This window comes from Numida meleagris, chromosome 7 (assembly GCF_002078875.1).
Source record: "Numida meleagris isolate 19003 breed g44 Domestic line chromosome 7, NumMel1.0, whole genome shotgun sequence".
Taxonomy (NCBI): domain Eukaryota; kingdom Metazoa; phylum Chordata; class Aves; order Galliformes; family Numididae; genus Numida; species Numida meleagris.
The window spans coordinates 11,028,175-11,053,939 of record NC_034415.1 but is presented as its reverse complement, the minus strand read 5'-3'; the positions used below and the strand labels follow the sequence as shown (position 1 = coordinate 11,053,939).

At 42.0% G+C, this 25,765-nt stretch overlaps 2 protein-coding genes across 2 annotated transcripts in view; one reads left to right on the top strand and one right to left on the bottom strand.

Annotated features, from left to right (window-relative positions):
- Positions 1-1,628, bottom strand: part of LOC110402458 (pancreatic alpha-amylase) — a gene marked incomplete in the record, with an annotated part of 4,542 nt that extends 2,914 nt beyond the window's left edge. The window contains 3 exon segments of the mRNA XM_021404566.1: positions 277-474; positions 680-826; positions 1,424-1,628. Of these exon segments, the coding sequence (XP_021260241.1) occupies positions 277-474; positions 680-826; positions 1,424-1,591 (513 nt within the window).
- LOC110402461 (pancreatic alpha-amylase-like) overlaps positions 1-11,982 on the top strand; it is a 19,919-nt gene extending 7,937 nt beyond the window's left edge. The window contains exons 4-6 of the mRNA XM_021404572.1: positions 4,792-5,027; positions 11,089-11,094; positions 11,773-11,982. Coding sequence (XP_021260247.1) covers positions 4,792-5,027; positions 11,089-11,094; positions 11,773-11,914 — 384 coding nt within the window. The 3' untranslated portion in view covers positions 11,915-11,982. The remainder of the gene's footprint in view (positions 1-4,791; positions 5,028-11,088; positions 11,095-11,772) is intronic.

Genomic DNA, 25,765 nt, shown 5'->3' with positions numbered 1-25,765 from the left:
AACTGAGAGGCTTGGGCTCAGTCGGTTCAGACACACTCTCCTTCACATGCCCACAAGAAACGTGGGGAGGGTTCATCATTTCTCAGTGCCTACAACGCTGTGCAGCGCAGGTGCTTTTCCAGAGGGCAAGCCTCTGATGTCTACCACGGTATACACTAGTAAGGCGACTAAGCGTTCAACCTGAGGTAAACTATTCCTTTTCTTTGGCTTTACTCTCATCTTTACATAACAGGTTTTAAAAAAAGAAAAATTCAGAATGTTGCCACAGAAAGTTACCTGATACATATCACCATAGTTTTCAATGTCTCCACTTGCAGTATGGCATTTGCCGTCGTTGAAATCCCAGGCAGAGTATGGCACAGCGGGAAAATCTCTATTCCCAGTGTTGAAATAGCTCCCACAGGTTGAGTGGGTGCCTGAGCCACCCATAGATCCGCACATGTGGTTGACAACAGCATCCACATAAATACGAACCTGGAAAAGTAGTGATTGCATTTCAGCGTGCGTTGTGATGCTGTGCAAGGAATAGCCAGAGCTTTACCGCGTCGCTGTTACTTTGATTTTTTATCCCTCTCTCTTTATTCTCCATTTAACTCTCCTTTGAGAACAGGAGCAGTAACTTCGCTCCACTGAAACTGCCCTTCTCAGTCTATCAGTTACAGATTTTCAAGGCACTTACTCCAACATTGTTGCATCTGGTCACCATGTCTCTGAATTCGTTTTCATTTCCTGATCGACTGCAGATCTTGTAGCTGATGGGCTGGTATCTTTCCCACCAGGGCCTGTTCGGATTAGTAATGACAATGTTTTCATTTGGAGGAGAAACCTGCGGGTGAAATGCGTACCTCAGTAAGAAATCGGTAGTTCTCATTCTGTGTTTTAAGTGCAAAAGGTGTGCTCAGTGCTGAGACTAGTCTGTGATTTCCATGAGACAGGCTTTGTGCCAAACCCAATCTCTCCCTCCTGCAGCGCAAGCTCAGGTCTGCAAGATGCCCGTCTTGTAGACTGGCAACAAGGAGATTCTCTTTTGTTGCCGTGGGCTGCCTGGATCCGCTGCCCAAGGACATGCCCATGGGAGGGCTGAAGCCACGGTAATTGTTTCTGGCTGGAATAGCGACATCCTTTGGACAGCCAGACCTCTGTGTCTGTACACTTGACTCAGTAAAAGGCGAAGAGGAAAGCTTAGCTTTGTAAGTGAAGCGTGACAGAGAAAAGTAAGCCCCTTTGCCGCTGATTGGCAGCTAAAGATACACTCAGACCAGGCTGGCAGGATCCCCAGTTCTGCCTGACAGCACTTACCACTTCCATCCCTGCTTTCAGCAAGGAAGTTGCTTGGAGCTCACTGTCTGCAACTCTGGCTCTTTGGTTTGTAAAGCAAATGCTACAAAGCGGTTTTACTGCCTGTGGACAGGAAGCAACATACCTGAACTCCTCCAAACCCATTAGGAGCTAAATAGCGTTCACACTCCTGGGCAATATCGGCCCAGCGCCATTCAAAGAGATGCACAATAGACGTCCTCCCAGCCTGAGTGTTGGGGTTGTACTGTGCCCAGCAAAGCCCTACAGCTGCGAGGAGTAGGAGGACTTGCATGGTGCCTGCAGCATAAGGCTGTGCTCTTTCCACTGGCCATTTATATTCCTGCAAGATGACAAAGTTCCTGCTGCAGCTGACACATTTCACAGAGATAAACATTATCAGTTGCTGTTTGTCTAGCTAGCTGGGTATCCATATTCCCATTTGTTTCATCTTGAATTGCCCCACAGCTGAAGGTAAAATACCTTCTCCCAATGTTTATACCTTATCATAAACCAAGCAGTCTCTGAACAACACACGCAAACTTGGGATTACATTATTTCCAATCATACGAACAATGATAGTTTTATGTCTCCTATATGTGGGACATGGACCTTGACGGACGGACTCTGGAAGATGGAAAGAGGAAGGAAATGGGAAAGGGGAAGGCAAAGGAGAAGGGATGGTGAAGGGAAAGGGAGAAGTGAAGGAAAAGGTAAGGGGAAAGGCCAAGAGAAGGGGAAAGGGGAGAAAAGGGATGGGGAAGGCATGGATAAAAGGACGGGAAGAGGAAGGGGATTAGGAAGGGATAGGACTAATGGAAGTCTCATAGCTCTAAGAGAGGGAGGGAATTCACCAGCAGTCAGAGGCATTTATCTCTCAGAATTAATCTGAGCTCAAGCTTGTGTACCAGATCAGTCATTGTCAGTCAATAGCAGATGTATCACACATCATGTTGTGAGTCTTTGAGATCTGATTCACTCTGTTAATTAGGAATTGAGCTTATGTTCTTTTTCTGTTACTGTCCCGTGCTTGCTATGAACTGTTTTTCAGTTTTTCATCACGCAGCCACACACACTAAATGTTTCTCTACCTTACCTAAAGTGATCAGAGTCTCAAGTATTTCCAACAGAGAATCTGCTTTAGTTTTCATGTTATTTTAAATGACCAATGATTTGTCTGAGTCAAGTCAAGTAAAAAGAGGTACTGCAGATGAGTTTTTGATGTCTGAAATAAAATTAAATTGAAATGCCAAAAGGATCTGTTGCCCCTTTTGGCTTTTGCTACCATTTCCTGCTTCAGGAACGTTGCAAATTTTGCTTTGTGACAATGGTGTCAGTTAATCATTGAGAACTGATGCATAACATAAAGGCCTCCATATAACGTGGCAGGAATAGACTACAGTCAGGCCAACGATAAAACAGCACTCTGAGAGAATTCTAAGACCAGAAGCTCGGTGAATAACTGTGAGAAAAATAAGAAGTCCACAAACAGGCGCACCCGATCCAGGAGAAAAGTAATCTAATTTCACTTTGTTCCTGAACTGCCGCGAGTATGTTTTTTTTCCTGAAACAATCCTTGTCATTGAATACATGTCAGATACATCCTTCTCTTTCCCAGAATTTGCATTCAAGAAATATAGACATGGAGCTCATTTGGCCACCTGTTCATTTTTTGTATTATGGACTTTATCAATGGTCTCTTTTTCCATTTATAAAAAAAAAAAACAAAACACCTTTATTTTGTCTGACAGCAGTGACGTGTTTGACACTTGTTCATTGGTGGAACTTTGGTTTGGGTAGGTGGCTCATTGGCGTCTACTGTAAGTGCTGGCACAGTTTCAGATGGGAGCAAGAGGGAGTAAGAATTTCAATATTGCCGGTAAGATGACTGTCAATTCATTTTTCCAAAACTATACACTGGCTCCACACGTGACCTTGTCCGCTTTCTAACACCAAGGAAACAACGCTCATTACACCTTCTGCTTATCAAGTTAGAACAAACCCATCATGACTAAACGTTACCAAGATTGACTAAATGTCTGAGGTGAATTTTTACAGCACCATTCCCTGTTGAGTTGTACTGATATAATGGCATGTGATTCAGCTGCTGAAGAAGGCTAACAGTGTGCTGTGTGAAATGTGTCCTATTGACTAGAGTGGCTGATCAGGTAGCTGAGTTCATGCTCGGATGAATCCTGAGAGCCAGCTGCCTCTGAAGGCTGGTGAATTCCCACCCTCTTTGACACTTGCGAGACTTCCAGTTGCCTTCTAATCCCTTTCCATTCCTTTTCCAGAGTCCCGTATTCAAGGTCCATGTGTCACATTTTGGATATCTTTTGATAACTTATCTTTGTTTATATGACTGGAAAGAATACAAACCCAAATTTAAGTGAGCTGCTCACTAAGTAGTTGGTTTATGATAAGATATGAACATTATGAGAATGTATTTTATCTGCAGTCATGTGGTAATTCAGGAAAAGCAAAATGAAACCATTATACCTAGCCAGCTAGACAAACAGTAACTGATAGTGTTCATCTCTGTGAAATCTGTCAGCTGCAGTAGGAACTTTGTCATCTTGCAGGAGTATAAATGGGCAGTGGAAAGAGCACAGCCTTATTCTGAAGGCATCATGCCAGTCCTTCTCTCCTTCTTGCAGCAGTAGGGCTTTGCTGGGCACAGTTCAACCCCAGCACTCAGGCTGGGAGGATGTCTAGTGTACATCTCTTTGAATGGCTGTTCCATACTCTGCCTGGGATTTCGGTGGTGGCAAATGTCATACTGGAAGAGGAGACATCGGAAAGTGTGGTGACGTGTATCAGATGGCAGAATTTTGGATTTGTTTTTGTATTTTTTAAAACCTGTTGTGTAAAGATGAGAGTAAAGCCAAAGAAAAGGAATAGTTTATCTCAGGTTGAACGCTTAGTCGCCTTACTAGTGTATACCGTGGTAGACATCAGAGGCTTGCCCTCTGGAAAAGCACCTGCGCTGCACAGCATTGTAGGCACTGAGAAATGATGAACCCTCCCCACGTTTCTTGTGGGCATGTGAAGGAGAGTGTGTCTGAACCGACTGAGCCCAAGCCTCTCAGTTCCACCAACGAGCTCCTTCTTACAGCTTGTATAATCAGCTGCTCTTGATAAGGAGACCCCTGGAACACTGAGAGCAGTGCAGGATGCTACCCTGGGTGTGTCGGTTAGTCCGTTTGGACGTGGAATGGGTGGCGGTTCTTTATCACGGTTACAGCTCAGCATTCATCCACGCTGCTGTGATACGCTGTCCTGGTTCCCATCTTCAGCCTTTGTGACAACTAGATGAGGAGGGGATATTCACTGAGAGACAGTCGTTTTACAAGCAGATGGACTGAAATATGAAAAGTGTTTCTTTCCTTTCTTTACTTGTATTTTTTTCTTATCTGTCTTCTTCATTTTCAATACTTTCTTTTCCTTCATTTAATCTTCTTTGTCTTTCTTCCTGTTTCACTTTTAATCACACAGGTCCGGGATTGTAAGTTGACCAGCCTTCTTGACCTGGCTCTGGAGAAGGACTACGTACGCACAAAAGTTGCAGAGTACATGAATCACCTCATTGATATAGGTGTAGCAGGGTTCCGGATCGATGCTGCCAAGCACATGTGGCCTGGGGACATAAAAGCATTTCTGGACAAGTTGCACAATCTAAACACTCAGTGGTTTTCAGCAGGAACAAAACCTTTCATTTACCAGGAGGTAATCTCAATGTTTTTTTCTTTCTGCCTGTCTTTCTGCTGATTTTTGTCTTTATGTCCTTTTTTGCCTTACTTCTTCTGAGGAATGGAAGTAATGACACATGAGGAAAGACTGAGCTTGTCAGTCCAGCAGGCCAGTGACAACTGCCCACCAGAACATCTGAAAACTTTGTGGGCATTTCGACTGTTCCTCTAACTAGGAGGTGGTATGCTGCAATTTAGGACAGCAGCAAAGCCCCATGTCTTCTCATGGTTACATCATGTATCATTTTTCCAAATTTTTTTTTATATAATTGGCAGAAATGGATGTGCTTGTCTGCATTTTTCTTGATGTGATGCCACAGGTACTGGTGAGGACTGTGTGTTGCGATTTTTAATGCCTCTGTGAGACCAGAAGATTCATTTACTCTTTTCCTTCATTAACCAGGTAACTGATTTTGGCAGAGAGTTGATCAAAGTCATTGTTTTTCTTGCCATATCTCATTTTGCTTTTTGTCTGCCAGGCTTTATAAAATGGCAGTTGGTTTCATTCTTGCTTTGTATGGGTTAATGTGTGATGTCAAGGTATCATTAGCCAAGATAGTTTGAAAATATGTGGGTAAGTTTTTAACATTGAAGACTTAAGTTTGTTAATTTAAATAATTTCTCTGTCTCTACCTTGTCCGGAACACATAAGTGTGATTGATATGACAAGACAAACACAAATGACAGACAAAATTGATCACAGAGACTAGGCAAACTCCTGGATGAGCTAGCTGCAGAGTGAAGCTGTATGTTCACAGCTAGCAAATGTATATGGTCTGAACAAGAAAGAGACAGGACTAAAGCAAGTGGATCAGTAAGTACTTTAGTCATGTACAGTAAATAGGACTTTGATGCTCTAGATGGGAAATCATGTCTTAGAACAGATATTACAGAATTTTTATGATGCTTTAACCTGTAGCAAATAATTTGTGTACTCCATGAAGATAAAAGTAATGACCTTGTCAGCAAAAATAAGACTGTCACATTTTTCTTTCAGGATTGTATGCTATGCAAGAGGAGTAGGATTTTAAAACCCTTTGATAGGAGACATCACACAATACAAGACAGAAGGAAATGGGGCAGGAAAACATGAGCAGTAGATTGGACTTCACTTTCTACACATTTCAGTACCTCTTTCTACCGATACTTTATCTGGCCATCTTTTACATACAGCGGTTGCTACATTCCACCCCAGTGTCAATATTGCAAATTAGGCTTTGTCCTCTATGTAAGTACTGTGTTACTTGCTATTAGAGGAGTGAAGGTAGTGTGGCAGTTCAGCAGCTATAAGCCCTAGCTGCAGTAAAGCTCACTTTTCTATTTTTCTGCCTAATGGGAGTAGAGGCTCTTGCCTTCTAATCTCTCCTCATGAGGAAAGTCAGGTATTGTTACTGATATTCAATTGCAGAATTGTGTGAATATCATATCTTCTTGTACAGCTTTTCTGTGAGATTGGAGAATGTTTGTATCTACAAATCTGCAGCTTATTTACAAAGTTGATGAACTGGAAAAGTGATGTAACAACTTGCAGAAGGCTGTGTTTTTCTAAAACAAGTAACCATAACATCATCTAGCTTTTAGTTAGTGTTATCTTTCCCTTTGTCATGAATGCAAAACAGCTTCTCTTTGCATGCCTGCTGACTGGAAAAATGTTCCATGTTTAGGGTCACAGGTAACTTTCTGGTCATTCAGTCTTCACAATAATATGCCATGTTCTGTTTATTCCACACTTAGTGGTCAGAAGGTTGGATAAAACCACTGGGGTCATTTCAACTGCACTGTAGTTACAAGATGATCCTCTCTACTAATCTTTTAAGTGTTTTATCTGTTCTACTTTGAACATAGCTTTGTTGGTACTTTAGTGACTTCTTTTGAAAAGCTGCTCTTCTGCTTAATGGACTTCATGGACAGATTATTTTTAACAGTAAGCAAAAGATCCTACTTCTGTATTACTGTTCAGTTTAGTACTCTTTAATCACTGTAAATAATGCCTTGTCTTCCCCTGACATTTCCTCTCAGTAGCTAAGAAACTAGGTTTATGCTGAGTGACAGTGTATGTCAGTGCTGCATAGATTCATTAGAATTAAGTCTAACATCACAAAATGAAAGCCACTTCAGTTTTCCCGCTTCTTCATTTTTATCTCAAGGTAGACACAAAAATCCGGTGATGGGATTTTTCTAATCCTGCATGAATTAGTAGTTTTTCTGCTCTCACATTATCTGATACTTGCACCAACTTTATTAGTTAACCTGCAGTGATTGCAGGTATAACCTTGTTTTAATCTATTTGTCTGTTAGGAAATAAGTACCCTGACTAATGTGAAATCAAGTAGAATATATGCATGAGTGTATGTATATGTATACACATACACATGCATTTACATGTACATACACACACACACATATATATATTTGTTCATTTAGCCCGCAGGACATTACTTAGTTATTTGTATATCATATTAAGTATTTAAAGATTACATAATGTTCAATTTCTGCCGTAAGTATTAAGGGATCTGAATCAGCAGTTAAGATGTACACACAGGCACAAACTGGCACACAGGAAGTTCCATGTGAACATAATGAATTTTTTTTTTTACACTGAGGGTGACAGAGCACTGGAAGAAGCTGCCCAGGAGGATTGTTGAGTCTCCTTCTCTGGAGATACTCAAAACCGTCTGAACACTTTCCTGTGTGACCTACTGTAGGGAACCTGTTTCAGCAGGGGGACTGGACTAGATGATCTCCAGAGGTACCTGGCATCCCCTGTGACTTTGTGATTCTGTGATTTCAGGGATAATCAGTGGTACAGCCTCATATTTATTCTACATCCAAAATCTTCATTAAGATCAATCAGAAATTGGTATGAAAAGGAAAAAAAAAGCACTGAAGTCAGAATGATCAGATACAGTCATTTTTTTTTGGTGCATGCATATGTTCCTTAAAATATGTGAAATAATGACCTTTTTTATCTTTACTGAGTTCTAATGTCACCTCTGGAGGTGCCTGAATGATTTTACAGACAAATGGACTTTTAATTCACGTTTATCCTAATGAAGTCAATATAATTTTTAATGAAGACCAATTTACACAGTAAAATACCTGTAGTCTGAACTCTCCCCACTCCCTTCTATTCTTTAAAAATGCCAGAAATGGCAGTTCTTTTTAAGCAAACGTGATATTTGTCTTCTCCCTTCACTACCTTGCTGGTATAGACTTTGTTTCTACATGACTACTCAAAATACAGTATTGCGAGTCAACTTCAGATTTAGATGGAAGAAAAAGAGAATGGAAAGATGAAATTTCTCATCCATAAGCATCTGAGAAAGAAGCTATGGTATGAGCCCAGCCATGGGCCACAGACTGCAGGATGTTTTGGAGTTCAGAGGTTGCAGCAGGAGACAACATCACTGCTGTAGCTCAGAGCAGCACTGTAGCTGATTTTGATGCACAGCCTGGAGCCAGGGAGCTGCCTTGTGAGTGCTTATAATGCTGATACTGTGTTTCGGGAATAACATGTGGGGCCCGCGTGGAAGAGTCACATAAGGAAAGCATGAGAATTGACAAGTCTGTTTGGTATCTGATTACAAGACAGTCACTTATGGAATGAAATAATTATTTTAATTACAGTAACCTGAGCTCAATTTAAAGCTAATAGAGAAAGAAGGTCAGTTCTATTTATATCTGCATTTATACACTTCATTCCTTCCTTCTCCTACAAATGTCTGAAAAATACAAATTTATTGTCACAGCAACTTGTACTGAGGACCAATTCGTGTTAGAGGAGTAACTGAGGCATAAACAGCCTGGAGTTGCCTAGCCATCAGGTGGGAGTCCACCTCTTCTCCCATGTAACTAGCAATAGGACTAGAAGGAATGGCCTCAAATTGTGCCAGGGGAGGTTGAAGTTGAATGTTAGGAAATAATTATTCTCTGAGAGAGTGGTCAGGTGCTGGAACGGGCTGCCCAGGGAGGCAGTGGAGTCACTAACCCTGGAGGTGTTCAAGAAACATTTAGATGTTGTACTGAGGGGCATGGTTTAGCGGGAAATATTGGTAATAGGTGGATGGTTGGACTGGATGATCTTAGAGGTCTTTTTCAACCTTAGTGAGTCTATGATTCTATGATTATCTGTAGGAAAGCTTGTATATTTTACTTTCTGCATCACTGGCTTTTACAGGTGTCTAAAGATTCTGTATTACAATTATATGGAAGGACTGTTTTAAGTAGTACACGTGATTTCACACCTTCTAGTTCTCAGTAGAGTCAAAACATTTTACTTGTCATTCTGCTTACTACATCTCCAGCTGTAATTTTGATTCAGTAGGTATGTACCTGCTTCAGATCACTAATCATAGCTATAGATGGATGCTATTAAAATTTCACTTGTGTTAAGTGAGAACAAGGTGCACAAGATGAGTGATCTTTTGTTGTAGTTTTTAGAACAAAATCTTTGCTGATGACAGAGCAGATGGTCAACTTTCTTGAAACAGAATTAAAATAACTAGATAGATAGATTCAGGCAGATGTTCACTATATTTATGCATAAACAAACATAATCCTCATCCTTTATCTCCTCAATCTGAATTCTAGGTGTAAAGGATATGCAATGTCATATGTAGTATATTGTGAAAATTCAGCCATGATAGCTCTTCACTTTCTCAGATCACTACAGTGATTTTGGTACCAATCTGCAGACAATATAAAAATTTTACATTCAGAATTTATTTTCATAACTTTGATTTACAGTCTCATCATTATTAGATAGAAAATTTCTTACCCGTAAAAATAATATTTTCAAGACAGGTTACTTGTCTTATAAGTAAATATAGGAACTACCTAGCACAGGTTCTCTCTAGCAGTGCTTGCTACTCAAGCACCAAAAATGGATGTCATTGTATAGATAGCATATACCTCAGCCATGAAGCTGTTGCTTGTGCTATGCCTATTTCCATTAGAAGGCTACTCATCTTGAAGCTTTCCAGTCTGAAGATGATAATTCCACAAACTTATCTTTATGGATTTATTGTAAGGAGAGTTAGAACACTTCAACTTGGACCAGTTTGACAAAAAAATCAACATGGTGAGAGTATGGTGACTATCAGTATTGTGTAGGATTTATACAACAGCCTGAGAAGCTGCCTCTTACACACCACTATAGGGCAACACCTGACATAGACTCTTATAATACAATAACAATAAAAATACTCATAATAGGCTTTGAGAACATAATGTTACGGAATGGATAGATGCCAAATATACATACCTCTTCATATGCCATGTTGTAAACAGAGGACTGTCTTCACTTCTGAGATTGTGGTGTTTTTTTTTTCAGGAGACTATACTGATTCATTGAAACTGAAGTCTTTCTCAGACATATATAGCTTTGACGAGCTTTAATATGGAGAAAGTTTGTCAGGAATCTTAGATCTATCAAGCAAATCTCTTTGTCAGTAAGATTCTCTCCCCAACAATGCAGTATCCCTGGAATTTACCCGCAAAACTGGGAATCCATTGTCACAAACTCAGTGTGAAACTGTCCTGAAAGAAAACATGAAAGTTCATGAGTTCAGTCCTCAATACAATGGTCAATGTAGATAAGATTTTTCTATATATCTGCTCAGTACTGGCAGATTTCTAAAGGTCCTCAAATCCAGAATAGTGACAACAATATTGATTTTATACTAGGTAGAATTCTTTGAAGAGGAGTAGAAAAGAGCAAAGCCCCATGAAAGCCACTGCTTTTTTACAGGGTCTTCACTTCAGATGTGCTACTGGTCTGGATGGATGATGCTCTCTTGGTGTTATCAGAAGATTTAATATTAAGAATACGAATTTTCCTGGTATGTGACTTAATATTTTCTGTAAAAAATTGAGCAGAAAATTGAGTAGATGATAAGCAGCTTAATATTTTTCATAGAAAGGAGAAAAAAAAAATCCTGTCCATCTCTGAAGTTTCATCAGAAGCCATGGCCCTTTTCTTTCAATGGGACTGAGTAACATCAGGTGCTCAGCAATTCATCTGATAAGGCAGTTATTGGAAAAATGACTTGTGCCATAAAAATGTTTTGAGCTATTCTTTTCACTGAAGGTGATAAAGGAATCGTATCTTCCGTTTTCTGGAGGAAGAGGCTAATTGCATTCAGTCTTTAAAGTACCAAACAGTCCTGTTCATTGCCAAATGGGATGCACATCTTGCACTCTGACAGGGCATCCTCTAAGGCCACTGACAATGGAGTGTTGTTACCATTATCCACAAGTGACTCAGAGCAAGGTCCCACAATACTAGCACTGTGTAAACACAGAAAACAATTATTAAACCAAAAACACAAAAAAAGCAAGCCAAAAAAAGAACGTTTTGAACTTCTGCCACTTTGAATTTGGTATGTTTTTTTCTGAGCCTTCATCATTAATCTCTAAAATAAAAGTATTCTTCAGACCATACAGCTCTCTTTTTATACCATTGAAGATCTTCTGAACTTTCAGTGGTCCAGGATCCACAGATGGGGAGTGCAGACACTTGCTGAAGGTTGTGTGTCTGGAATAAACTCCCTACCAAAAGCAAGCAGTCTTTAAAAAGGCAGCTCTTACAATCAGTCATCTGTCATGGTTTTGTGATTTTTGTTGTCGGTATTCCACATCATAACATCATGTAAAGCACTGGCAGTTAGAGTTAATTCCCTGGTTACTGCAAACTGCCTTTTTTGGTGTGTGGCCCTCCGAGGGGGAGGGGAGGAGATGCACTCCCCAGGGGTCTTTGCGTTGGAGGGGGTGGTGAAGCCGCCTGGGAGACGCGGGGTCTCTTTGTTCCTGCCCGGTGGAGAAGCACGTGGTCCTCCTGCAGTTTATGGTGTAAGAACCTCAGTTTGTAAACTCTCTCTGTTCTGATTTTACTGGCCTCAATTTCAATATATTTAGTAAAATTAGTTGTTCCTCCTCAGATTGGTGCTGCTGTTTTGTTTTAGATCCGTCTACGAGTTCCATACCTTTCCCTTTTTCCCTTTGTTTTCCCCAGGGTGTGGGTCCGCGGCTTCCCTGCTGCTTTAGCCGCCGGACTGCTCGGGGCCGACCCCTACTGGCCGACTTTTTTTTTTTTCTCCTTTTTCTCTACTCTTTTTTTTCACGGGCCTGTCCCCCTTGTCACGGACGCAGATCCTTAGATAATACCGTGACAGCATATCTCAATGATCCTTCTAAATAAAAACCTTGGATATCTACTCCATTTCTTTCAGTGGAAGATAATACAGTTGTATTGTTGAAAGACTGATGATATGGTTTATGACATTCAGATACAGGCTTTAATATTTTTTTCAGCAAACGTTTTGCAGGAGGGCAATACGAATCATATTTTGTGTACCATGGCTTTTCAGGAATTCTTGCCATCAGAGTAAAGAAAAAAAAAATGGCTGCTTTCAACAAGTACTGTAGAACAGGATCTTGTTCAATATTGTGTTTGAAACGCCAATGGAACTATGCTGCAGGACTTCAATACAAACTCCATAAAAGATAAGAATGAACATACTGCAATGAATTAACATAGTGCACAATTATTTTCTCTTTTGTGTACTTAGTTTCTAGAGTAGAAAAGTTTGAGGCCTTTGAATAGTACCTGACAGCTATTTTTGTTGATTAGCTATCACGTTAGTAATTCCAGTCCCTTTCAGGCAACAGAGAGCAGATGCAAAAAGTGGCTGTAGTGTTATTTCATCAGTATAAAAGGTGTCACATCAAAAGGCATCATTCAGAGCAAGCAGATCAAATAATACTATATACTCCAGGGTAAACATTGCATTCTCATTTCTGAGGCACTGCACAGCTGTGTTCTAAATTACTTAATGATACTATCTGTTAGAAGAATGATACCAAACCAAGCTGCGTATGCAGCACCAGCTCAGAGAAAGCAGGTGGTAAGCTTTGCTAGTAATGAGAGTAAGAGCTAGATGGTCCCACAGCCAGGCAGAGGTTCACCAAAGGCATACGAGCTCATTGAGAAATGTGCATAAATACATTTGCACGTGCATTCTCACACCACACTAACTGGAATGTTGGAAAAGTATCAGGAAACTCTATTCCAGGAGCATATGAAATGATAAAACCTTAAAACAACATACCATGATTTATCATAATAAGCCATATCTTCTGCAGGTCAGGACACAAAAAAGACCATTGACTCAGGTTTTGAGGCTCAGAACAGGAAAGGACTTACCAGAGTGGAATGTATCTTCCTCTGCAAAGACTATGTGCCAGACTGCATATATTAGCTTTAAAAAACAGGAGGAAACACACTAAAGATAATCACGTCTTATACAGTGAATGATTTTTAACTCTGCACTGCAACATTACCCAGTTATCCTAAAAATCAGAATCTCTTTGCTGCAATTATGGTAGATAACAAGGTGACCTGTAAACTAATATGCTCCTGAGTTCAAGAGTATTTTCAAGTATATATTTTAAGATTACATGCCATGAAAATAAAAAATTAATAGAGGCAACAAAAAGTAACATACTTCATTTCACGTTAAATACACCTAGGTGACTTGTCACGCTGCCATACCTTACCGGAGGATGACAGAGAGCTACAGGAGCAAAAGACAGCAGCTGTGCTATATGTTACCTTCTCTGTGAGCACTGAGTCTGCTGCTCCAAAGCAGAAGTGTGGTCCATCTTGCCTAATATTCTGTCTTTGAAAGTGGGCAGCTTCTATAGAAAGTGCGAGAAAAAGATGTAAGCAAAAATTATGAGATAACTTCATATGTGAGAAATTCCTTGGGTAAAACAGTAGCTGATTTATGTGTCTTAAGCATGAAAGTTTCTAGTCTTTTCATTTTTATCCTACCTTAAATATAATACAGATCATGCCTTCACAATGTTTTCAGGCTGGAGACTCCTTAAGCATTGTACAAGTACAATGTAACTTTTTATCTTCCGAAGCCTTTCTGGACCTTAGCTGTTTGGTAGGCTGATCACAGGCATCAGATTTTAGAAGAAGGTAAGAATGCAACATATTCTAACAAAAGCCGTCTCTCGAAGTGTATTCTACCTACAAGGTTGTCTTTGTCCTCTGTAGTGAATGATTTGTAGTAACACTTAAAAGAGCCAAGGATCAGTCCAATTTTTGATGCGATTGGATGTGATTCTGACATGTTCAGTTTTGCGTGGACTATGCTTTGAGCCAGAGGCAGTTTTAACTGCAAGAGACTTTTTAGACCTGTTTTTTTTCTTAATGGTGAAGAGGATCACCACTGTGTGTTATCAACTCCATTTGTGTAACGGTTTTGGGAATAGAGAGTTATGGAACCAGCAGCATAGGCTGAAGTAGAGTTAGATGCTGATTGCTGTTCACTTGGTTGAACTTAATGCCAGGCTGTGCATCTCCAAGGATACTGCAGCTGTAACACTTGACAAAAACAAGCAACTGTTTTCTGTTCTTTGATGCATATTTTTGAGCTCCTGTTTCCCTTGCATCATAATATACACTATACACACAGTGAGAGAAAAGAATTTTGCCTGAAGAGTGATGGTCCTAATTCGGTAAGCTAGGACTGCGTTGTGAAGACGTTCATTCAACTTATAGACTATAAGCCCCCCGAAAAGGGGGCTGGAACTCGATGATCCTCGGGGTCCCTTCCAACCCAAGCCATTCTGTGACTCTGCGCAGCCCTCACCCGGCTCTCCCCGCTGCGGAGCTCCGTGCCCACATTGTCGTGCCCTCGCACTGCACCGAAGACATCCCGGGCGGGCGGGCGGGCGCTGCTTAGGGGCAGACAGAAGGCCCCCGCTCCTCTCGCCCACCCCTTCTTCCCCCCGAGGGAAAGCGACGGGTGCGGAAGGGCGGTAACCGCGGCCTTCCGCCCTCGCCCCCGCCGCCACCCGACTTGGGAACGGCCGGCACCGGCACGGACCCTTCCTTTGGCGAGCGGCCCGAGCGCAGCGCCCGGCGCCGGTCACGTGGGCACGGAGCGGCCGCCGGGGCCGCGGGCGGAGGGGCGCGGCGCCGCGCTGGGTGCAAAGCTTCCGCCCCGCGCCAGTGCGGAGAGCTTGCCGGGCGGGGCCGCGCTCTGCGGGCCGGGGCGCTGCGCTGCGGGCGTTGGAGCCGCGGGGCTGCGGTGAGTCTTTGACGGCGCGGGGCGGCCGTCGTGAGCTCCTCCGAGGAAGCTGTGGGCTCGGGGTAGGTACGGCTGAGGAAGCGCTTGCCCCGTGCACGTGGCGACGTTGCCCGGCGCTTCTGGTATCTACAGCGTTGAGGACAGATGGAAGGGCTTCTCCCGCGACTGTAAACGCTCCTTCGCTCCGTATCATCGCTCTGTGCAGCGTAACGCGTGTCCTCAGAGCTCACCGTGCGGGCTGCTGTTAGTGGGGAGCTCTCGCCTCCTCCTCTGTGTCAGTCAAGCAGTGTTTTTAGACAAGCTTCTGACAAAGCTTGTCAGGTTTTTTTTTTTTTTTTTTTAACAGTTTTCCTTATTTATTTATTGGTGCATTCTTATATTCAGGGTTTGCTGGAAACAGGTTAGCTCTTAAGGATATGGCAAATAAATTTCTTTTAAGAGGTAGATAATTGCCCTGTCTTGGAATCAAGGGAATTCTTCCTGCAGCTTTTCAAAGTAAAACCTCAGATTTGACCTCCTATCTCACCATAAATGATTGAGAAGAGGGTTCCGTGAGTCAGACAAGGGTTTTATGAGTGTGCTTTTCTGTTTGATAATCTTATTTTATCAGACTCCCATTAAAAATAAAACAGTAAAAAAGCCCGCCAGCCCGGCTGTCTCCACTGCTGTCTTTCCCAGCAGTACCACCTAGTGATATAATTTCTATAATAAAGTTTGTATTGTATATTCCTGAAACTTAACAAAGGACAATGAAGGCATTGGTTATCTAGATCAACCATGTGATAAACCATGCTTATTTTGAGATTTGCTAAGAAAATATGCTATCAGTGAAATTAAAAGGTAAGAGAACAGTGCAGCAGTTTCTGAAATGAGTAAAAGTTGTGTGAATATTATAAGGCAAAAAAAGGCTTAATTTTTGTATCCATCAACACTGGAATTTAACTGATCTAAACAAGAAATAGTTGTATCCTACTCACGATTCTTGAGCGAAACTATTTTACTTTAACAATACCAGTGCCAAAATAAGGTGAATTATGGCACCATGCAGATCTCTGGTAAGCTGTTGTGTTAAGATGCAAAGCTTTTTATTTGTTCAGAGATGCATTCTCTAGCAAACATTGTCACTAGAACTAAAGAGATTTATTTAATTGTGGGTTCACGGTGACTGCCTGAGTATAACCCACTTTCATGGTTCACCTGCCACCATCTACAAAAATGCTGGACACTCTTTTAAATATTCTTTACGTTTATCCAAAATATTTCACAACGTTCTTGAACTAACAAATTGTGATAGATGTTCCCTATGAACCTGAGGCAGCCTCAGTTAACAGCTTGAAGTTCTGGAGTTTCCCCCAAACCAAAGAGGAGAAAGCTTAGCTTACTCTTGGGTATCAATTAACTACCTCTGATAACAATTAATTTCATCTGCAGTGTTTAATTAAATAACAACGCTAAGCAGTCTATGCTGTTGTGTTGTTTGTTTTCCTTTAAGCTGAAAATCAGAGATTCACAGTCAGGTGAATCCAAACTTTGGGGAGGGGAAAAAAAAAAAGATGCAGATCTGTTTTTCTGTAGCTACAAAAAAAAAAAAAAAAAAAAAAAACCCTGTCCTTCAGAAAACGGAGCAAGAAAAAATGATAATGCAGTTATTACTTAAGTAATACAGTCATTACCAAAATTATAACGTGGCCAGCAAGAAAGGGGATTTCCTTCCACTGAGGACAGTTTTGATTGAACAGAAAAGAATCATATGTGAAGATCAAAAATAGTAAGAGTTCACTGCCTGGAGTTAAACTTACAAAATGGACTTGGACAACTGAATGTGTTTGTTAGTAACTGTGTATCCATCTCTTTGCTACAGTTGTGATGTTTATGCTGTAGGAGCTTTTTTGTTGTTCCCTTTTACTGCTGTTGCAGGAGTATTTGTCTGCACGTTTGTTAGTGCTTAGGCTTGGAAAAAGTGTTTTGAAGTTTTATACTCTGCCTGTCCCAGTTTAGCTTTCATTGTTTGGTCTGAAAAGGAGGTTTTGATTCATACAGAGCACGTGAACTGGATCTCTCTTAAAGGATGTCGGGTCGGAGTTCACTAAACGCTCCCCGGTTCCTTGCAGGAATGTGAGGTTTCCAAACGCGTTGCCCTTTAGACAGCCCTGAACCAAGCGATCGTTTGGGCTGCTCAGTGTGCGATGTGTGAGTTTGTGTCATCTAAAGTGAAGCTCTGAAGCTTTCAAAGCGAGGATGGCGATGTAGCGTGCTCAGCATCAACTGCTTTGATCTGCTTTGAGCTACCGATCTCCCATTCTGCCGAACTGCTAAGTCAGTTCGGTCTAGACCCTAATAAATATAAAGCAAACCATCGCTCTGAAATGGCAAGCTTTTGGTTGCCGTGTTTCTGTATAGTCTGACTGTTACAGAAAGGCTTAGTTAAAAATGTTTGGCCCTGACTGAACTGATGTGTTGGTAAGACTTGGCGTAACTTCACAGAAGTTAACTAGACTTCTGAAACCTGACCACAGTTCTTAGCCCTTTAATAACAAGCTCTAGGAGAAATTAAAATGTTTCAGAGGTTTAAGACTATAAAGCTCCTTTGTCATAAAGATGACAAAGTAAAAAGCAATTAGAAAGTTTTCAAATGAATATCTGTCTTGTAAACCATTGATGCGCTTACTTAGAGGTACTAATTACAAAGAAAACTCCAGTGCTGGGTGTAATGATTAGCAATGTGCAAAACACTGAGAAATTCAGGCAGACAAAAGTCTACAGAGACCAGAAGTTGGCCAGATGACTTGTAAATGTAAGTCAGTCCGACCGTGATGGTTTAATAAGGTATGTGACTGTGTTTTCCTGGATTTAATCTAGATAGCAGTCGTTACCAAAAGAGCAAGGCGAAACACTAATATTCACTACGTGACTCTTTGCTTCAGCTGTTCTGTGCTCCACGGTGCAAAAGAGCCACTTGCTTACTGGAAGGATGCCATTTCTACCCAGGGCTTACAGAAGTATTTCAACCTGTTTTAAATGTATGATCTGGCTGTCCTTGCAGTAAATAACTGAAAGTTGCAAAGAAATTCTCTGCGTCAAATAATGTGACAGCCTTTTTGAGTTCTTCTACTGCAAGTGGTTACCATTAAATGTACCTTTGCAAAGTGTTATACTATGTGCAAGCATTTAATGTCAAGGCAGAATCCAAATGCGGTTCCACTTCTTCTGTTAAAAATGTAAACGCAGAATAGGGCGTATCTTTGTTGTTGGCAGTCGAGTTTAGTCTCAGTTTGAGATGAAGGTTCATGGGAACTAACTTAGTGAGATTTGACGTGAAGGGTTTTGCTTGCTGAGAAGCACTGGTTGGAGTTATCTAGCTAGAAACCAGAAATAATTCTTAGTGAATTAATATTAGGAAACCAGAAGTTTTTCCGTGAGACAGCTGATGCTGCACTGCTCTTGGGATAGCGTGCCTGCCTTCAAGCTCAGGAAGCTCTGCTGAATTCAAGAAATGCTATGATTCAGAAATTCAGCTGCAACGATACAAACACTGGAATTGTACTTGGTGATTTCATTCGGTGAGTAAAGCAAGTCTGATGCACTGTAGTTTTGAAGGAGATAATTTGTAAAAATATTTGTTATTGACTTAAGTCTTGCTTTTGAATCTTTTACAGAACGTGCAGTGCTAAATTGCAGATTGCACAAGGGGTAATTTTTTCCCCCTGTCTTGTTTCCTGAGATAAATAAGCTAATGTCAGCAGCAGGGGAATAAGTCCTGAGTGCAGAAATAGCTGGCACATCCTTTTTTTTCTTGTGGTAAGCAAGGTTTTATTGGTTTTGTTGTTGTTGTTTTTAAGCTGAAGACAGACAGGTATCCACTTCACAATGAAAACTTTAGATAAGTCTGTGTCAGGGTTTTGTGATTTTTGTTATTGGTATTCCACATTGCAACATCATGTAATGTACTGGGAGTTAAAGTGTTAATGCTCCAGTTCCATGGATCGTGGATAGTTCTGGGTACCTGGTTCCCAGAAGAGAAGAACTGCATACCCCAGAGGATTTTGCGTTGTTCTGTTCCTGTTTTCCATTCAGAGGGAAAGATGAAACTGTTTGCAGATCATGAGATGCTCTCTCTTCCCCCTTCCCTTTCTGCCCACCCCGGCAGCATCTCTTTCCCTAGCCGTCTCACCATCAGCATTAGAGTAAGGCCTTCGGTTTTTTGGATACCCTGTCTCATTTTACTTGATCTATTATCTTCAACTCCAATTATATTGTATTATATTGTGTTACCTTGCATTCCGATATCTTTTCTTAGTAAATTAGCTTTTCCTCCTCAGCTCGTTGCTGCTGTTTTGTCTTCAGGCCCATCTCCCTTCCCTTTCCCCTTTCCCTTTTTCCCCTTTTCCCATTCCTAGAGCTTGGGTCTATGGGTCTCCCTCGCCCATTAGTCACGAAACCAGGACAAACCAGGCGTAAACCGTTGACAGTCTAGCTGTTCCATTTCAGAACAGATGTTCTTAAGGCATACTAGTTCCTACATGTAACGCAGAGCATTTCTCAGAAACACAACTGTGCTTGAGCTGCTGAGTCCCAATCAATGCTATAGGTTCTGAATTCCACAAGTTACTTCTTACTTCTGTGAAATTTGTGGATCTCCTCATTCTAGCAGGTACTGTGGATTATTGCACTGGGATTCACAAAACATTGCACTTGCAGCGTGTCAATTGCTTCGCTAGACCTTTTTCTCTTAATTTTCTAACACTCTCAGTCTATTTAGGTTGCTAGTATTGCTGTAAAACATCCACAGTGTGCACAGGATGTGTACTTGGATGGATGTATGCTGCAGGAGTTTTTCACCTGCAGCTGCTTTCCCTCTTTTGAGAGGGGAAAACCTCCTGCACCCCCTGGGGCACAGTAAGTGACTCCGCATAGTGACCTCTTAATTCACAGACCAAAAGGTTTTACCTGCAGTTTTGAATTAACTGAACTTTCTCCTCCTGCAGAAAATGGAACCCAGCTCCTCCCTTCCAGCCCAGGACCAGGAGCACCACCACAAAGCAGCCATCACTGCACAGGAGCCACTCCAGCACCCAGGTATCTGCTCACACCCCCACTCAGGGGGAGCCCCCATGCCCCCACCCCCACAGGGAGCTCCCTCTCAGCCCCCCAGCCAAAAAAAACCCACAACCGGTGACAGCCAGCAGTTCCCACCTCTCAGCCCCAAAAAATAATCTCTGTGAGACAGCGGAAATCCCAGGGAACAGCCTCCAGAACAAACACACAAATCAACCAAACCTGCCACACAAGTGTCCATCTCTACCTCCACACAAGCCACAAACCTCAAAGCCAAATAAACCAAGCTGCCACACAATTAGGGTCCATCACACCTCATCTCTACCTCCACAGAAGCCACCTTAACCTCACAGACAAATAAACCAAGCTGCCACACAATTAGGGTCCAACTCACCCATCACACCCCACCTATACCTCCACAGAAGCCACAACTTCAACCAGCACCTCAAAGGGAACAAAAAAAGAAAGAGGGTCTCCAGCAGTCAACAGGACCCCAGGGAGTACAAAGCACACACCAGCCTGGGGGGACTGGGGGTCTGCCACAGCCAAGGGACCACCTATGGGGCACATTGCAACACCCAGTGCCTACCTCTTGGGTCAGCTCTGCTTCTTCTGCTTCTACAGCCTTCAGTAGAGCCCAGCTCCAGCACTGCAGCTCCCAGGCAAGGATGGTGACCTTCCTCTTGGGACACTGGCTGCACCAGGACCTGAGGGAAGAGACCAACAATGGAGTGTTGGACCCCTGGACCTCACCAAAGCAGACAGTGGACAGCACCCCCAAACAGAGCACCCCCAAACAGGAAACGGCACCGGGACCCCAAACTCCTGCACAGAAGGGCTGCTGGAGCCCACCACCAGCACGGGCAGCACTTCCCCCACTTCTCACCTCTCACTCCATCAACTCCGTTCCTTCAGGAAAGCACCTGCCAGACACCTTCAGGGCTGAAAGAAAAGCACTGTGAAGCCTCGCCTTGACGGAGAGCCCAGGCATGCCACACACTGTCACCCCCAAACAGAAGGGGCTTTTGTCCCTGGCACAGAGCCCCAGCCACAAACTCCATCCCAGGGGCAGCGCATACGGGTTGGGGACAAAAGGACACAGCTCATCTCGCTCTGCAGAGGCACCAGAGTCACACTGCCAGGATCCTCACTCCGGCCCTGAACCTGCAGGAAGAGCTGGGTGAACTGCCTGCAAGGGGCCGCTGGGGTGGAAGCCTCCGTACCTAGGCACAAGGGTGGGCAGCTCTCAGGTTCGAGGGCTCGCACCCTTGAGCCCCCATTGCTCACCTCCATCATCCCACCACTGATTAAACAGAGTAATGGCTGCAAGGGTTGACAAAAACAGCTATTTTACTGGTTGATGCAACTAACAGTAGGTCACCACTACAGCCTGCGGCTGGCCTGTTATTTGAACTCTTTGAAAGCCTCCAGATTCTTCCAATTGATCAAACTGAATCAATGCCACCAGTGAGTGTCAGTCTGAGTAGTGTATGTTTCTCAGTTGTTGATTCAAATTTCAGTGAATGTTGATAGCTTCAATTCTCGTTGGGTTTTGTTGTTGTGTTTTTTATTTTTTTTATGCTGACTGTGCTTCTTTAGACTAATACTGTGGATCACAGAAGATAACTGGTTGAATGGAAGGAGCATAGGATTTTGAAAATGTCAAGCTGTGACAATGCTATAGTATTCTGAACTCCAAAAACACAACCTGGATATTTTTCTTTGATGTCAGAGTGAGGGAATGGCTCTAGAGAGTGTCTGATTCCCTGTATTTCTTCTACCTGCTGCTAGTAAAAACAATTTCAGTTGAAGTTTGGGTTATATGACATTATTATTAATTGCATATTAGCTCATCCTAGTCTTATGAGGATGCCAGGCTCACTTATAATAGTGCCTTGTCTATTGTGATTCAGGCTACAACATTACTTGTTGATTATTCACAAGTATGAGGAAGAGTGTGAAAAGGGAATATTCTGTGTTTTTCTATTTGAAAATTGAATCATAGCCCTGGTGTTCTGAACTGTAGGGAGGACAAGCAGCTTGAAGAATGAGCGTCTGATAGTTTATTGAAGAAATACTTGATTTATCTGTTTAATTTCCAGTTATGTGCTTTGTAAATTAGAGAAAGGTGAGGAACTTCAAGCACACATATTGGGTATTGGCTGCCAGAGAATTTTGAATATATATTTATTTTTTCTAACATGCTCCATAGTTACTGTGAACATTTATAGTAGAAACTGAGGTAAATGTCCTATAGGGGAAGGAAAAGAGCACCATATGAAAAATTTGTTTCAGAGTTTTACATCTCATTTAAAGTTGCCAATGCTGCAAGAGTTCTACCTCTTTCTAAAATAATTCTTTAATCCCGAGAAGTGTTAGGCTGATAGCAAGGAAAGTTCATGCCTTCTCTGCGTAAGTAGCAGTCTGGCATTTAAATAGACTTACCTCTTCCATGGTGATAGTCACACTAATTTCCATCATACATGTAATCCTTGTTTTTGGTCTGAATCTGGATTTCTTTTCATTACTGTTTTTTAGTTTCAGAAGGGCCGTGTTCCCCTTCTGCTACCTGCATTATCTTGAAAGGCAGAACAGGGCCTAGTAAATGAGTAGTCCTGATCTCCCCAGTCCTAGGCTCTCCTTTTCTCAATGTCATACTAATCATTTATTTGCTACACATATGTTGTTGGTTGGACTGTCTTTTGGGATTTTTTTTAAGTTTGTTTTAATTACTGTTAATTGAGATATTTGAGTACTATTGTATGACTGGCTATTATAGCTGAAAACATATTGCCTGGTTGTAAGCTTACTGCAAAGGCTGGTACAAAGAGTGGAGAATTTGAGAGATAATCTTTTGTATCAGCCTTAGAGCATCTGTATTTGTCAGCCTTTCCATTCAGGAAGGAGAGGCCTGCATACTCTGTCTCTTTCCTGTTGCCTTTGATCAGAAATGTATCTTGACTCCTGATGGCAGGGAAATTTTTCTTGTTGCAAGTTTTGTTGAAATCAGGGCATCTAAGAAAGGGTCAACCTGACTGACTTCTTGAGGTTTAGAGGATCACTTGTTGTATTCCCTTCTTAAAATTATTTATGAAAATATTAAATTTTCATATTAAAGTATTCAAATGTGTTCTACACTGTAACTGCAGGAAGCTCTACAGCCAATGCCTGTATCAAGTTTTGTACTTCTGCTGTAGAAGACTCATAATTTATCCGTTAGTATAACTGACATTTCTGAAGAAAGAATTAAACCAGCAGGAAGGTGAACTTTTTAAATTTCACTGTCCTTGTGGTATCAGAATATCTCTTATTTGTGCATCAGTTTATATGGTCATCTGTTGCTTCTTTCATCCCAAGGGGCAAGTGTGCAGTATCGTTTTAGTGAGTAGGACTTTGTTGTTCTGGTTGCACGGTTGTTTTAATTTTATAAGTATGTGCTAGAGACAACATCAGCAAGATGCGTCTTGCATTTGGAACAGCGACTCCCAATGCTTCTGATCACGTCCACTTAGTGATTGCTTGAGGATGTTAAAAATTACTGGAAAATACTGTTCCTTGCAGTTTTTCAGGAATGAGTGAGCTACTGGTGAAAACAGAGTTTCCCATCAATGTGTCGGTGGAGACCCTACTAAAAGAGCTGAGCTTTCTCATGAATTACCTCAGTTCACGACTCCTTTCAGATGGGACGCAACTTCTGTCTGATGATGTCAGATTACATCTGCAGAAATTGAAGGATGAAAGTGAGCGTACTGGGTATCATCTGACACTGGGCCCAGAGTTTGTACCAGTTCCTTATGATTCCTCATAGCAAGGCAAGGAAGATATTTAAGTCTTGGAATCACTTGGAAACATCCAGAATTTGACTTTATCCTCTGCTAAGCTAATAACTGGAGGCAAGGAAAGTTGATATATCCTCTAAAAGGGGGGCTCTTTCTCATTATTAATTACAAGAAAAGAACTCTAGCTTACGTTGCATTCTACTCCTAGGTGATTAAATGTAGACAAGATAGATCATAATATTCTTACATAGGCAGCAGAGACTCGTTAAGGAAATAATTTCTGATATCCATTGTTTGAGGTTGACAAATGTGATCCTATGAAAACCAGTCTTGCACTGAGTCTCTTCATTGTTCAATTTATTTCATTTGCTTTTTCCTTCTGCCACTTGCATTTGAATATCTGCTCATCCCTTTAAGGTGATTTGGGTAGCCAGTGAGGATAGACAGGACATCATGTTGGTCTGAGATAGAATCATCATCTGTTGTTTCAGTGGATCTTTTGTTTGTCAAAATGCTGTTCCTCAGAAGGCATGGGATTTATTTATTTACTGGTGTTTGAATTGGTGAATCCTATCAGAATCCTTGTTTTGTTTTGTTTCATGTACTTCGTGGAAAGATGCCTGTTCACTCTTTTGATAGTGTTGCCTATTCCTGCTATCAAAGATATGAGTGAGTTTGTTCTCTCAGTTGTTACCAAATCAAAGCTTGAATGCAGCTAGTAGAAAGGTCAGTAAAACTTAAAGCCTACTAGAGGTGACCAAGCATGATGATCCTTGAGTGTCCTACGAACTGGCAGATTCTGCTGCAGTTTGGGTTGCTGGGAGGACAGTTCTACTACCCCGATCATCTTACTATTGTGATCCTGAAAATCGCTCTGGCTAGTCTGGGGCAAAACCGCATCTAAAACCGAGGGAAGGCGACGAGATCCTGAGCAATACCTAGGTGTGTTTCTGTCATTGCTCTTCTGGTGTGCTCTTTCAGGTTAATCCCTTGTTATGTTTTTTAACCAAAAGGTTGGACACTCGTGCTATGCACCATCAGCAGCACAGCTAGTTCCCTCAGGTCCCGGGTGCTTTTCTCCATGGTGGCCCATTTGCCTGGGTTACACAGCAGGCAACACCTGTCAGGAGTCAGCCCTGCTACAGATGCATCTTGTTTTGGAGCCACCCATTGGTGGGAGCAGCGAAGTTCTGCATCCATTGTTTTGTCTCCTTCACAGCCGCGTTTCATACCGTTGTTACAATGAGAAACAATGTAGCCAAGGACAGAATGAAATGAAATTAGCAAACATGCACTGCAGTGCATAGCACTCAGAATGGCTGGAAATGCTCACCTATGTAAATAAATTATAAAATACAAGCAACTCTATAAAACAAGAACATCCAGGGTTTACAAATAAATTCTATCCTTCCTCCATCAGCTTTTTTCACCCTTTTCTCTCTGTAACGATATTTCTGACACAGAAGGGATTTTCCCTCTAGGGGCAGAGATGGGAGGTGTCACTGTGAAGAATTCCTTAAAAAAGATATTTTTTATTTTTAGTTTGTGGATATGTACTAGTTAGGAAGGAACCCCTCATGTGTATGTGACTGTTAAAAGAAACACTGAAACTGAAGAAGGGAGTTGCGCAGCCCCAGCTGTGGCAGGGCGCTGGGTTTGTGAGGTGAGAGCACCTGTGAGGTGGCTCTGCCCTGAGGGGACGGGCGGCAGCGCCCGCGAGGGGGGCCCGTGACCTTCAGGTGACCCCGGCCCGGCCGCCCTCAGGTAGAAAGGGCGGGAACGC